At 38.7% G+C, this 15,686-nt stretch overlaps 1 protein-coding gene across 4 annotated transcripts; it reads left to right on the top strand.

The window, feature by feature from the left end:
* Positions 1 to 10,063: 10,063 nt before the first annotated feature.
* On the top strand, positions 10,064 to 14,381 carry LOC109180987. 4 transcript variants are annotated; one of them, XR_002054141.1, is made up of 5 exons: positions 10,064 to 10,330; positions 10,917 to 11,049; positions 11,862 to 12,065; positions 12,714 to 13,458; positions 14,207 to 14,381. XR_002054141.1 is itself a non-coding variant. In XM_019330724.1 (4 exons), the coding sequence occupies exons 2-4, from the start codon at positions 11,025 to 11,027 to the stop codon at positions 12,854 to 12,856; spliced, it is 330 nt and encodes a 109-aa protein (XP_019186269.1). In that variant the 5' UTR covers positions 10,070 to 10,330; positions 10,917 to 11,024; the 3' UTR covers positions 12,857 to 13,131. The 4 variants fall into 4 exon arrangements, 3 of the variants coding, with proteins under 3 accessions (XP_019186269.1, XP_019186268.1, XP_019186270.1); XM_019330724.1 differs by lacking the exon at positions 14,207 to 14,381 and having other exon boundaries at positions 10,070 to 10,330; positions 11,904 to 12,065; positions 12,714 to 13,131; XM_019330723.1 differs by lacking the exon at positions 14,207 to 14,381 and having other exon boundaries at positions 10,070 to 10,334; positions 11,904 to 12,065; positions 12,714 to 13,131.
* The last annotated feature ends 1,305 nt before the right edge of the window (positions 14,382 to 15,686 follow it).

The raw sequence follows: 15,686 nt of genomic DNA, 5'->3' as shown, positions 1-15,686 counted from the left end.
AGCTACCAATGAAAAATAATTTTCCACCAAAGTAACTACGATGAAATATTATACGTCGCAAGTTTTCCCGCAAAAAATAGATTTCTCGCTAAGACATTTTTGTTCTACTTTTCGACAACATATGAATCGCATCGTACGTTTGTCACAATATCGTCATAAATATTGTTGCAATAGCTCTAAATCTAATATTTTACGAGAGCGATATGTTTGTCGCAAGTTTGTTGCTATTTCAGTCGCAAAAAGTCACCTATTGCGACGTATTTGTCCGTCGCAATGTTTGTCTGTCGCTATAAGGGTAGTTTGCTAGTAGTGTATCTTGCTACGGGTGCGAAGGATTCATAAAAATCTATGCCCTCCTCTTGGCAGTAACCCTTCGCTACGAGACGAGCCTTGTTCCTAACAACGACTCCTCGTTCGTCCATTTTGTTCCTAAATACTCACCGTCCCAATAACATTTTGGTGCGAAGGTCTAAGAACTAGCTCCCATACATCATTCCTTTCGAACTGATGGAGCTCTTCTTGCATGACTGTGACCAATCTGGATCACCAAATGATTCTTCCACAGTCCCAGGCTCGATTTGTGAAAGAAAACACGCCATCATACATTCACGAATGGACGATCTGGTCCTAACACCTTGCTTTACGTCTCCAATCACTTGATCTTGAGGATGATCCCTTAACCACCTCAAATCAGGCTAAAAAATTGTTGGAGGAGTGTTTTCATCTACTGCAGGAATATCTGGAGTCGCTTCGAACTCTATCTGTTCGGGTAGATGGAGTTGGCTAGGCAACGGTATAGTGAAATCTTCCATCTCGAATTCGATGTCTCGGACCCTGTCGGCTTCGTCTACTACTCGTTCTGCCCTTTCTAAATCTCTTCTCGGCTCGGTTAGAAGGTCCATTCAGATACTCAACTGTTATATCTCGTCGGGCAGCTTTCCTATATCTCGGTTGATGTTTCCTTCATCAAACACAACATAGATGGATTTTTCTAGCACCATGCTTCTCTTGGTTAGCACTTTGAAAGCTTTGCTGACGACCGAATAACCCATGAATAGCCCTTCATTAACTCTCTTGTCGAAAGTCTTTAAATGTGATTTTTCGTTGTTGTGAATGAGACACCTACTACCGAATGTTTGAAAGTAGCTCACAACTGGCTTCTTACCTTTCCATAGTTCGTAGGGAATATTTGCATAAACCTTGTTGGCTATGGATCGGTTTTGAGTGTAACATGTTATGTTAAAAGCTTCAGCCCAAAACCTTTTAGGTAAGCCGGAAAATGCTATCATTGTCCTTGCGTCTTCTTTGAGAGTTCGGTTTCTCCTCTCGACTACACCATTATGCTGTGGTGTTCTTACGGCTAAGAGTTGGTTGAGAAAACCGAATTGTCCACTGAAATCATTGATGGCCTGGTTGAGAAATTCTGTACCTTGATCTGACCGAATCTTGACAATACTTGTGCCCTTCTCGTTATGCAACTGCTTCAACAACACAGGCAGTAACTTCTCGGTCTCGTTCTTCTTCCTTAAGAACAAAGTCCAAGTACACCGAGTGTAGTCATCTACTACCACAAGCGTATACTTTTGACCACTTAAACTGACTGGATTGACTGGACCAAATAAATCCATGTGAAGTAGACTCAAGGGTCTAGAGTTTGAATCACAGGATTTTGACTTAAACGAGTACTTGATTTGTTTCCCCTTTTGACAGCGCTTCACAAATCTTGTCTATGTTACTATAACACCCCCGATTTTAGCATAGTAAACAAGGCAATTAAAGCTTAGAGATAGAGATAAAACTAACATTAAGGTATAAAGATTGCGGAAGCTAAACTGATAAATTGGAAAATGTCACACCACACCTAACTACAGGTTAGATGCACAGGCTAAAAGTCAAAACTTAAACATTCGAGACCATAACATAAAATTCACAAGTTCAATTCTACATGCTCACAGGCCTCAACAACTAGCTAAGAAACCATAAGGGAGCTACACTAAACTAGTCCGTCTTCTAGCGCACTCGAAGGAACTACTCAGCACCTGTAAAACATAAGGGGTAGCACCCGTTAGCGAATAATGCTAAGTAACTCACCACTACTTGTGGAGTACAATATAGTATAGATATATGAAAACCATTTGAGACTTGGAATACATAATATATAGTCTTTTAAAACAAGGAATAGAAACATTATAAGATTCATCATAGAACACTCTCAATCAAAGGATCAAACATCACACAACAAGTCAGGAGATCAATGCAACGATAAGAACAAGGGAATCATCAACTACATATGATCATCAATATCAATCAAGGTAACATCATAACATGAAAGATAACATCAGTACATGCTCATAGCAACGAGAACCAAGAATCACAATCAATGATAGTTCCAACCTTATGCCCGATTCCAACCTCATACACCGTTCCATCCTTATTTCAGTTCCAACCTGTGCCTCCGAGTGCCACCCTGTACACCAGCCCGACCTTGTCCCTCCTAGAGCCTTAGCTCCCCGCCAAACTGCCACCAATCATTTACCACCGATCTCATAGACATACGCAATGTCATAATAATATAGTACTAATTACGTGATAGTATACCACCAATCATTTGCACCGCAGCGCATTACCACTCATCTCATAGTCACACATAGGGGTGGAAATGGGTCAGGTCAGGCCAAGCTTTTAAAAATTAGGCCTGGACCTGTTAGGAAAAGCTAAAGCCTAGGCCTGGACCTAGGCCTGTATGTAGGTTTTTTCTAGGCTCAAGCCTGGGCCTGGAGTAGGCCAGGCCTGGCCTGAAGCCTTTTTAAAAGCCTATTTACTAAATAGGCTTTTAAAAAGGCTTCAAAGTATGTTCTAAATAGGCTTTGAGACTATTTAAATAGGCTCAAAGCCTATTTAAAGCCTACATTTTAAAGAATTTTAATATACACCTATAAAAATAATAATATTATTAAATTACAATCAACTAATAATCATAAATGACAAAACCAAGTTCATATTTTATAATAAAATGTCCAACAACACAAGTTTAATAAGTAGGAGTTCATATTACAAAATTCATACAAGTTTGATAACTTCAAGTCTACAAGTCCATAATACAAAAGTCCATCACAAGTTTAACAACAATAGAAATCATAAGTCCACAATACAAACATGAAACATTAAACATAATAACAACAATAGTATTCAAACATAAAATTAAACAAGTCATGGCTTCAACATAATCTCCTCTTGTCCAGAATTCCCCTACACAATGAAAAAAATTGAGAATAAATAATGAAGTCCATTACAAGTTCAAGTGCTCATAATTCATAAATAGAGCAAAGAGTAATAAAGAGTAAAGATTATACTAAATAGGCAAAATTAGTACTAAATAAACTAAATAAAGCAGAATCACTTAGATTTATTACTAAAGATTAATTTATTAACAAGTATTAAATAATAAACTAAATAAACTAAATAGACCATAAACTAAACAATAAACAACACTCAAGCTCAGGCAGTATGTATATTGTAAGACGCACTCAGGCAGTATCTATATTAAACAGTAAAAAAGCAAAAAAAAAAAATTGTTTCGTACTTTTCCTGATTTCTTTGATTTCTTGGCTTCATATTAAACAATAAAAAGCAAAAAAAAAAAAAAAAAAAAAAAAAAAAAAACAGTATACTAAGACACTTCACTAACCTCGCCGGTCGCCTGAAGGTTCCAACTTGCAGTCGCGAGTCGTCCTCTCCGCTCGTCGCGTCGTCTCTCCGCTTGAAGCCTCGCCGCGCCGTTCCTCCGCTGTAAGCCTCGCAGCACCGCCTCGCCTGATTCGCCGCATCTGGTCTATTGTAGTCTTCGGCGATTTGAAATTTTGGGGAAGAAAACGACTCAAACGATGAAACGAGTACACGAAAGGTCGACAGCCACAAACGCAGTTAGGGTTATCACTTATCAGATCTTATTGACTTTATCCTTTTATATATATATATATATATATATATATATATATATATATATATATATATATATATATATATATATATATATATATATATACTGGGTTATATTATAATTATTACAAAATATAAAATATAATATAAAATAATTAAATATTAAATATATTTTTTATATATATTATATATATAAACAGGTCAGGCTTGCAGGCTCGTAGACCAGGCTTTCACATATAGGCATGGGCCTATTTAACTAAATAGGCTATTAAATAAGTCTAGGCCTGGCCTTTTAACAAAATAGGCCTGGCCAAGCCAGACCCTAAACAGGCCAGGCCATAGGCCCCTGTGTAGGGGTCTGGTCTATTCCCACCCCTAGTCACACATAGTCATTGTCATAGAGGATTGAGGCTCATCAATAGCCCAATCAAGTATCAACAAACGTGCACATCATAAGTACAAGATTACAACAAGGGATTCAATGGAAAGAGTTCAATGAAAGACATGAAGCAAATAATCAAGGCAAGATACAATAACGATAGACTCCAATCCAAAGATCACTATGATTGGCCAACACAAGTTGCCAATCTTCATTAAGAACCAATGGACAAACACATACTAGTGTCAACAACATCAAACTAGCATGCACATTGATAGGGTAATCAATGCGGCTCAAACGAACCTCATCGAATTCACATTAGTCCAACGAATCACAAGGTTGGACTTTAGGCACGATTCAAGATACATCAATCCTATCATGGATACTTAGGACACCGTTCTAGACATATGAAACATCAAATGAGATACGCAATTGCACAACGGTTCAACAAAACGAAAGCCAAAGCATCACGTACCAGTGGGCGAAACGGTGGGTGGACAACCACCCGCCACCCCCTTTCACCGTACTAGCGGGTGGAACCACGGGTGGGCCTCCACCTGCCGGCACCACAACATCCCACCCACCGGCACCGAACGGCAGTAGGAGCCCTACTCGTTGTTCCGCCCGTGGGTACCACCTGTACCCACCAAAATTCCCTTCAGGGAAAAACATCAACAAATCCAAGTTCAAGTAAAAAACACCCAAAATCTCACATTCAACAAGAAAGGGACTTGAACAGATGAAAAACCCAAAGAATGGCATTTATGAACCCTAGATACAAGCTCTAAACATGCATAAACACAAGATTATGCATCAAATCACTCATGAACATCAAGAACATCAATAGAATAGCAAGATTCATCATAGCAAGTATAAAATAGGTTTTGTAGAGCATGGGTTACCTCTTGTAGCCTAAATACTCCTTCTTCAACCCCTAGATCTCCTCTTGAAGCTCTTCCTCTACAAAGTCTTCCCAACACAAACCAAAAACCACACAAACAACCCAGACTTAGATAAAGATAAGAAGAAACCAACTAAAACACTATCTAAGCTCAAGTCTTACCCCTCCTAGGATCTTGGTGGATGAAAGTTGGAATCTTGAAGGATTTCTTGCAAGGTTGAGGGGAGATTTTGGTTTAGCTTGGAGAATAAGCTAAACCTCTAGAGAGAAGGTAGAGAGGATTGTAGAGAGAGATGGAAAAGTGGGAATGATTGGGGATTCTCTTGGGTTGGGTAGGATCCTTAGGCTAAAATCTGAAAAAGTTGCAAGGTGGACCCCTTTGAATCACTTTAAGGCTAGGAAGGAATTAAACACTAGGTACAAGGCATAAGGCACTATGTACAACTTGTTGACTAATGATTTTAGTCAATTTTAGGTCCTCTGACTATTTTAATAAGGAATTAAGGAGAGTTTTACAAGGCAAGCATAGAATTAATTAAATAATTAATTCTATTTAATTAAATGATAGATTTTCGGGATGTTACACTCTCTCCCCCCCCCCCTCCCCCTCCCCCTCCCCCCCGAAGTTTTGTCCTCGAAGCTTGGTTACAACGAGGTTCAAAAGGAAACAACGATTGATTGGCAAGTGTATCAAGGGTCTAAGGTGTTTTCAAACAAGGGTTGAAGTAATAAGGTCTCCACTAAAAACTACTTAAAACAACCAAACTAAGACTAACCAACTTACTTACAATTAAATCTAAACAACAAAACCATAAACGACTTCGGTACCTTGTGTGAACAAGTCGGGTTAGCGCTCCCGCATGGCATCCTCCAACTCCCAAGTTGCTTCTTCGGTTCCGTAGTTGGACCACAGCACTTTCACCATCTTCACTGATTTTCTGCAGGTTTCCCTTACCTTAGTGTCTAAGATTTTGATCGGCCTTTCCTCATATACATGTACTTCCTTCGCCTCGCTGAAAGAACTATATCTCCATTCTCCTCACTAATCACACTGCATCAGTCATTGGAGAATTCGACTTTGTAGCCCTTATCACAGAATTGACTCGTGCTGAGAAGGTTGAACTTCAACCATTCTACATATGAAACATCTCTGATTGTCAGTCTGTTACTTTAGACATCACCTACTCCCTTAGTCTATCCACTTGTCTCACCACCAAATACCACTCTAGTACCATTGACTTCTCGGTAGTTGCTTAGATTTGATCTATCACCATACCAGTCATATGTCTCGAGCAACTGCTATCAACGTACCATATGGGCTTGTTAACCTGAAATCAAAGATCAGTTAACTTTAGGTACCATACCTTATTGGGTCCTTCTTGGTTAGTGAGCTTGGGCATCTACTTGAACCTAGAGCTCGTCAATCCCATTCTCGGTCCACTATAGCCGTTAAAAACATTGTAATCGTACGAGGTGTTTTAAAATTTTTGGGGATTTTTAGGTGTATATTGTTTTTGAAATCGGGGTCTAGGCATGTTGCTATGCACCCTAGAATAGAGCTTTTGCCTATATCTATGAAATCGTTCGATTTGCGCTTTCGACATTGGTTCATAGACCATAAGCCAGTCCTCATTGGAAGGAAATAATCTTCCGGCACCTCTCATTAATCTTCTAGTAAATCTCTGAGGCTTCGCATAATCACATACCTATTATTCTAACCATTCAGGTAATGTTTGGGTTTACCCTTCGGATGACCATGGGGTCTCCTTCGTGAATGGTTCGACCTCTGGTTGTTTTTGGGTTTACTCCTCGGGTGGTTACCCTTCGTTGGCTGACCCCTCGTGGATTGACCACCCAGTCCTTTGTCACTAGGTTTGTTCCGATTCATGTGCTGGACACTCCTTGGGCTACCATTAGAAGGATTTCCTTTCGAGGGCTCCACAACTCGCTGAATAGTTTTCCTTTTGGTTGGCTACTTGATTGTGGTATCTTACCCTTATAAACAACCTTCACAGGTTCAGGCTGCAATGTCTGACCATGAACAAACACATTTTTAGACCTCCACTAGTTGAAGGGTCTGTGAGTTTGGTTAGTAGAACTTGTGAGGGAGAGCTGGGTTGTAGCTAAGTCCGGCTTTATTCCAGTTGGTCATTGCTCACCCACCATTTGATCTATTATTTTGGATGAATTGGTGAAGGTAGCTATGACCTCACGTGAATTATGCTCTCGCACTTCCCTTGCTTTGCACTCTTCCTTTAGTAAGAGAACTTGTTTATCAGACAGGCTAACTTTGCTCAACATCTCGATATTCTTGAGCATAATGCTCTTGAGATTTTCACGTTCAGCCAATAGCTCAAAATTCTCTTCTTTAAGCTTGGCATGAGTGCTATTGACTAGCTTGAAGTCCTTCATCAGCTTAAGAACTGAATCCATAGGATCTCCATCGCAACTCGAATCAGATTCACATTGAGTAGAAAAATGAGGATAGAGAATTTACCTCCTCGTTTTTTGCCATTAAGCACAGATCTTCATCCGAGTTGTTCTGGCTGTAGAGGTAGATGTGTCCCTTCTCATCGCCTGAGCTCTTGCTTTTTGAGCTCGAACTGGAGGTGCACTGCTCTGGTATCGCATTCTCGGCTATCTCTTTGGTTATCAATGCTTTCCTTCTTCTGTCACCCTTCGAGTGATTACCCGAGTGGTTGGCGCTTCGACCACTCATTTCTCCTAGAGCATTCCTTGAGTTGCTTTGATTTCTAGAGCTCCACTATTGATCCTGGTTCTTTAGGACCACCTGGTACTAGCATTCCGCCTTGAAGTGCGCTGGTTTCCTGCAGTTTTAACATAACATTTAAAACTACTCGAAATCTCGAGTCCTCGAGGTATTTGACCTCTCGGTGTGTCTCTGGTTGGATGAACTTGGAGTAGCTAGAGAGTCTTGAGGATTGTTCTTCCTCATGAACATTTTAAATTTCCTGACAAACATGGCAAACTGCGTGTCAGTTAAAAGATCAGCAGGGTTAGAATTTGACCTGGATGATGTGGATGGTTGTTGATTAGCAACCAATGCCACACTTCTCGTCTCGTGCTCTTCGTCCTGTTTCGGTTCTCGTTCAAACTCGTACGCCTTCAAATCGCTGAATATTTTAGACGTCTGGATGGCTTTGAGGTCTCGGTGGTCTCACATTGCGACGACCTTCAACTCCCACGACTTGGGCAGACCTCAGAGGATCTTGAGGTTGATCTCCTTCTGACTGAGCTCCTTTTCGAGATCAGCTACCTCACTAAGCAGCTTCATGAACCGTCGATTGCTCCCACCTTGAAGTCATTGAACTTCTTCATTGGGATGGTGAGCTTGTTCTCTTTCTCCTACTCGTCGCCCTCGCTAATTTTCATCTGCACTTCCAAAATGTCCTTCGTGGTTTTACATTTTTCGAATCCTAGGAAATAAAATCTCGTCCACAGTTTTAAACAGTATGTCCTTGGCAATGTTGTCAAGGTTATTTCGGGTGCGGTCTTCTGGTGACCATTGATGCCTCGGCTTTGGGACATATTCCAGTGCATCTGGCCCTTGTGCCGCTCAGTTGGCATTGACCACAATAATGCTCACTGGACCTTGTGTAATTACCTCCCACATCTCATCATGTAGGGTTGATAGATGCACCTGCATGTGCATTTTCCAATCATCAAATTTTGAAAGATTAAGCATTAAATTCTTAGACAAATGATGATCATATTTTTGAGAAAAATGCGTGCAAAGAGAAAATAGATTTGAGATTTTGAACTGAGATCTCCAAGCAGTATACACAGAGTGTTTACCGATCAAGGTAACTACTCTGATATCACTTGTTGGTCCCGATAAGGGTTGGGAGTGAGTCTAGGGGGGGGGGGGGGGAATAGACTCATTGGATTTTAAAAAATCTTCTCAAATGCTAAGTCTACTCGAGGGGTAAGCTTAACAAAACGTTCAGAGTTTAATGCGCTTGCGAAAGCAAATAGTTTTTTTTTTACCCTTTTTAACTTTCTTTGCATGTTAAGATTGCTTAGTAAAATGTTAAGTTTGATCGTGGATAATATACAAATAAAGGACCTTAATTTGAAAAGGACGAAAATATCTTTAATAATTTCATATTTGAGTAAATACTGACGGAGGTCCTCCGACTTTGGTTGCACTGCCAATTTTAGTCCTCAACTTTTAAATCAACCACTTATAGTCCTCTTACTTTTTGTTTCTAGCCATCTATGGTCCTTTCGTTAAACTTGACCATCTAATGCTGTTTTCTAAAAGATAATTCAGTCATTTCATAATTAATTTATTAATTATTATGTTTAATTTCTGCAACAGAATAGTCAAACAATGGTTTCCCCAGCTATGAACGTGTACAAAACCAGCTCGTGAATCAAAATGGCGTACAAAAGCTGGTATGAAGGTTGTGCCAAAACGACGTCGGGATATCTCGGTATGACTCAACAAACATAATAATTAATAAATTAATTATGAAAGGACTGAATTATCCTTGAGAAAACGGCATTAGATGGTCAAGTTTAACGGAAGGACCATAGATGGCTAGAAACAAAAAGTAAGAGGACTAAGAGTGATTGATTTAAAAGTTGAGGACTAAAAGTGACAGTGTCACCAAAGTCAGAGGACCTCCGCTGGTATTTACTCTTTCATATTTCGGCATGTCTTAAACGAAGGGGTGACCGGTGTAATGAATTTTAGCGTTAAAAGAATAATGGTGGATGAAAATTAATACTAAAACAATAGTTGTGAATGAAAATTGGCAGGAATTAAACCTATGTATCAAAATTGTCATTTTGCTAATTTGGGACCAAAATGGTTTTTTTTTTTTTTTTAGACATTCTGCTTCAGTCCTTCAGGCGTTGTGCACTTCTACGCTCCGCCTTCTGCCCCTCCACACCATACCTTCACCTTCTCGACTTCTCGTTGACTCCTTTACTCGTTCAGCAAGCCGGCAACGCCAACACTCCCGCAGCCTTGCGCCTCAGCAGCGACTGCTGCCCGTTGCCCCGTTGTCAGCACTCAGCAGACAGCGATTCGTCGTCAGTGGCCGGTGCCCGGTGCCCGTCGTCTACTCGTCCGGAAAGCGGCAGTAGGTCCGAAATCCTATTTCTAAATCCCCTAATTCTAATAATATAATGCCCTAAATCCGTAATTCTTAAATCCCTTAACTCTAATAATATTCTATCATTTCTATGAAGCATTGTCTGCGTTGTTGAATTGTTGCTGCAACTATTCTATTTTGATGCTTTGAGGGAGTAGTATATATTATATATAAGCCACGAAATAAAAAATAAATAGAGAATGGAGAAAGGATTACCATTTGGTCTGATCTTATTTTTCTGTTGAATGTATTCCGTAGCACACTAACAAGAAATTCTTATTCAGAGCAGTTATGGGAGTATGGGATTGTATTATGAGATTTTTAAAATTAATGTGTCACAACCCTGAGATTTGAACAAGAAAAACAGAAGCAGAGATAGAGAAAAAGAAGAAGAAGTAGGTAGAGAAGAGAAGAAGAAATAGGTCTAGGAAAAGAGGAAAGGAAACTAAGTTTTCTGATTTCAATTTCACAAAAAGCATAAGATTTCTGAAAAAATAAACAACCCAATAAATAGGATAAGATAATCTAATAAAACAAAAAGTTTCTAACAAACTTCCGGATTCCTTGCTGCCAGCTTTCCCTAGCCCTTGATCAAAACGCGGTCGTCTGGTGCACAGCCGTTACCCTCCTTCGAAACGGTGTCGTTCCACTTAATGCCCAACGGCTCTCACCTTCCCCCTTCATGCGACGTCGTTTACCTGCTGAGGGTTAGTAAAACAGTTTTGTTCCTTTCCCTCTTTAGCTCCTGAGATGTATGCACTTCCACCATCCCTTTTTCTTCTGGTATTACTAACCGGGGTGTGACATAATGTGAGAGATTTATTCATAATAGGTTAATTGTTTAATTGTGATTAAGAATTGTGAATTGTGAACATTGCATTTTTTAATGAAACAATCTTAGAGCAATCTCATAATATGAGAGAATGTAGAGGACTTTTATCACAGTTTGCCATGAATATGAATATTGTATTTTGTATTCGAATCGTTTTATCTAGCTAATGGTATTTCATATTTTGTCTTAAATATTTTTTTTATTATCATGTTTTGAATTGTTTTACTTTTTCCCCCACTCAATTGTAATCCTAGCTCTGGCACTGCAACAAACCTTTCTTCCAATCCAGAAATCCCATTAATCACCTCGTTGAAAGCCTTATTAGTTTTCTTGCATTCATGGCCTTAACTTTGGAGCATGATATTTTGGTTTATTTCAAATTGTCATTCACCTCAAACCTGTTTGATGAAATGCTTGTGTCATGCTAGGAATTTGAATCACTGCATTTTTGTCCTCTGTATGCACAACTTAATCTTTACATTAACTCTCTTCATCTTTTTTTCTTCTTTTTGTTTAATATCTTGATCTATCATTCTTGTTTCTTTGTGTATTTGCTAACTCAAATATCCCATAACAACTGAAACAATAATGTGTATAATTGCCCTTAGGAGTTAGGACTGATACTCTTGTTACCGTATTGGATTTTTAGATTAATCTTCATTCAAGGTTTTACTTTGGGATATGCAGTATTTGATGCATGAGGTCATTTAGTTCTGATTGGTCTTGTAGAATTAAGGTGCACCATGGCATTGAGGCAATTGTGTGGATTTTCTGATGGGGAGGTGATGAGATCAGATTGTAAGACTTGTTCCAGATTGACGAGACAGACTGCTGCAATATTCTCAGTTGGAGGAGCATTAGGCTTTTGGGTGCTGTGCCGCTTGCACTACGGTCTGTTTTTGACTCATTTTTTTCCCCATGAAATCCAACTGTTTTATTTTTAGTTACTGATGTAATTATTACAACATTTATGTTTATTTTCTGGAATCTCCTTTCAGTGTCTCATCTTCTTATTTTGGATCATAAAGATATGGAGTATTGTATCAGTTTGACCTTTAAATGCAAAATTTGGAAGAGAAAGAAAACATGCCTTAAAATAATATATTTTTCTATGATTTCTTTACTTTTGTCTAAAGGACTGAATGAGTAGAAATTCTCTAACATTCTTGCATTCTTGTGTCATAAAATAAGCCTGTTGTACTTGTAATATATATATATATATATATATATATATATATATATATATATATATATATATATATTCTCTACGGTGGCCTTCATTATTACCTAGCTCACAAGCTGTAATTTTTTCCTTTGGATAAAGTAATAGTCCAGCTGCATTTATTTGGCACTTCACCTCCCCAGTCCCCAAACCTAGAAAATAAAACACATTAGTGTTCATACTTCCCCAATATATCGAGTTTTTGTGGTACCTTATGCTTCTTTGCTGCTTTTGCGTACTTGCTTGGGATTCATTTCACCATTATAATGCATACTTATATCCTTGAATTGTAGTTCATAGTGTTCATGGTAATGCAGGCCCTAGAATCACAAATCCTCGAAGTTTTAGGTGGGGAGCTTGTGGAGCAGTCTCTACAAGCTCTACCACCGCATTGCTGGTTCGCCTGTTTAGTCCAGAATGTGAACCTCAAAATATAGCTGCTTATGACAAAAAAGGATAGTGCTGCCTATTCACAAGCTTTGACTATCCTATGATGGCAATTGGGGTCTTGCACTTGGAGTTATGGAGCTTGTATTGCTGCCTTTGAATAATATGAGATAGATAATAGCTTTGTTACTGACTGCTGATAATGTATTTGTTCATGACTTCATGCACTACTTCAATGTTATTCTACTTCATTCAATTTCCTTTTAAATCCATAAGAACGTGAATTTCCCAAAAATGTTAGGCCTACGCTGCAGTGCTTGAGCTCCAGCATCTTATATTGTGTGGAAAGTTCTAGCATCAAAATATGTATACTTTTTCTTGTGAAATATGTGCTGGGTCATGGCTGCAGGGAAGCAAGCGATGGCCATATATCGGTCAGGAGGTGAGTTTAAAACTGATAAGGATGCTCTACTCTTGTATAAAGGTGGAGATGCATGCTCAATATTGCTCATGCTATGGAAATTGACAACCAAATGAATTATGAAGATTTCAAGATGGAGGAAGCCGAGATGTTTAACCCCTCCTCCAACACTTGTCCATCAGGTCAGCCTACAACTGAAAAGTTAGGTCTAGATGAGACCCTGAGGCAACAACTTCAATGCTGTAGATGCAAAGGTACTGGCCACAACAAGTGAACTTGCAAAGTAGTTCTGGTGAGCTAGGTGTATAGGTATTTAGTTGCTTAGTCTGTTTTAAGATGTGTGAACTGTCTGCATCTATCTTTTTGCATATCCCTTCTAGCAATAATACAACTATACAAGAGGCCATTATGGCTCTAAAGATTACTGAAATTCACAGGCTGCCTTGCTTAACACTTGGCACTTTTGTTATTTTCAAATTGTGTGCCTTTTTGGCACTGTGACTGTTAGCCAGGCTGCTGACCTACAGCCAAATGTTGGTTGAATACTTGCTGATTATGTTTTCCATTTTTTTTTTTGAACTTTTCCATGCATCATGCGTTTGTATGATGAGTTGACAAGCATCTACATCCCTACATGTTTCTTACTTTAAAAGGAAAATGCCATTCAGTTCTTGTAGGCTTTTAGACTCATCAATTTGCTCTGTATGCAAAAACAGGTAAAATGAAGTGCACACTCTTCATTTCGCACTCTCTTATCATGCTTTGGCTAGGCGTTTGCATTTGCTTTTAACTTGCTATGCCATTATTAGCTGTTGGGCAGTTGGTTTAGGCATCACCTTGATATATTTGGTATTTTTGCTTGCATCATTTAGTGTTTTGGTCTCTAAATATACTTTACAATGATGATGACTTAAATTTTTTGGTGTATAGGCTATGAGTACTTGCATGTTATGGTGTTCAGCTTCCTAATTTCTGTTCTTAATGCTCTCTTTTCTTGGCCAGGACATTGGACTAATCAACATGCTTTGTTTCCTACTTCACTTGGAGCAAAGGTTCTTGTCATTCTTTACACAAATATATCGACTTCCAATCTACATTCCCCCTTTTTTGTGCTGATAATAGTGATATAAGATGCTTATATACATTTGCCTCAAGTATAGTCTGGACCAACCATTACTAGGGCTGTGCAAAAACCGAGAAATCCGAGAAACCTAACCGAACCGCCATCGGCCGTTGGTTGTAAATACCAACATTTTGTTGTAAACCGACCATTAATGGTCCATTACATTTTGTTGTAAATACCAGTTTTTTTTGCATTCCAGTTCTGTCCTCAAGTGTGCAGATGGTTTGTTAGCCCCTGCAGCCTATTTATGCCTTTAGCTCTGCTTATTATGCAACAAATAAGACCATTATGCATGCTAACTTTAAGCAGAAAGTAGTACATTTGGTTTTCAAGCCTCTTTGTCCTGTGAACTGTACTTCTTCAGTACACAGAAAATCAGCAATTAAGGGAGACATTTATATTTTGGTACAAAGAGGTATAGGTCTCAAATTTCAATACCATTCCCTCCCACCTAGACCAACTTTAAAGAAAAAAAATTGCCTGATTTTTAATGATGCCCTTAACTACGAATTTGTTAGAATCAAGCGTCTATCACTACGTCAAAAGCACTATGATGTCACTTGTTAAGATCACATGATTATCAGTTTATCACTATGTCAAAAGTTATAGTTCACTGCGAAAGCACAATTTTATTTCTTTATAGACTGCCACATTTTCGAGAGGTAGGGTGTTAACTGTTAAGCTCTACCCAACAATTCTCTAGCCACCAATTGTTGGACTTGACCCTTTACCGACTTTGGCCCAATAATTTCTCCGCCTAGATTTGTCTCTAATATCATTTATTAAGATCAAGTATTTATCAATATGTCAAAATGTATTGCTCGTAGCAAAGACATGGATTTATTTTCTTTATGTAGCCATATTTTCGAGAGGTCCGATCTTAGTCAAACAATTCCCTAGTCATCAATTGTTGAACTTGGCCATTCAAAGGCTTCTGCCCAATAAAATATGTTACTCCGTATTAAATTAGTTGGATAATTATAGTAGTATTAAATACAATGTGGTTTGCATTGAATGTGGGAACAGTGGCACACTCAATTCGTACAATTGTACTACAACTATGCAATAGGCGATATGCAGTACAGATGTACAGTAGTTGGTGAATCAAAGTAGGAGAGAATTTTGGTACTACCATTTCAATTTGTACTGCTATTCTATCAGACCCTCCAATCATTTGTATTTTTTGGGATATTTTCGCAGCTTAGTTTTTATGTCCATGTAGAATTGATGCGAAATAAAATGAAGTTGTTATTATCATTTCTCCATCCATTAAAATTGTGGGCAACACAATTTATTGACCCACAGTCGACTTCCAAGAGATTTATTATGTTTCCTCGCTCTTCTGGTTTAAGCAAGCAG

Source organism: Ipomoea nil, unplaced genomic scaffold, assembly GCF_001879475.1.
Source record: "Ipomoea nil cultivar Tokyo-kokei standard unplaced genomic scaffold, Asagao_1.1 scaffold1043, whole genome shotgun sequence".
Classification (NCBI taxonomy): Eukaryota; Viridiplantae; Streptophyta; class Magnoliopsida; order Solanales; family Convolvulaceae; genus Ipomoea; species Ipomoea nil.
Note: the sequence above shows the minus strand (reverse complement) of the source record. Positions and strands in the feature narration are given on the sequence as shown.

Bases quoted from the DNA above. Each gene is read 5' to 3' on its own strand.
- LOC109180987 (XM_019330724.1), top strand. From the start codon at position 11,025: ATGCGACGTCGTTTACCTGCTGAGG. The intron at 11,050-11,903 runs GTTAGTAAAACA...TTGGTCTTGTAG, and splicing joins ACGTCGTTTACCTGCTGAGG to AATTAAGGTGCACCATGGCA. The intron at 12,066-12,713 runs GTCTGTTTTTGA...ATGGTAATGCAG, and splicing joins GCTGTGCCGCTTGCACTACG to GCCCTAGAATCACAAATCCT.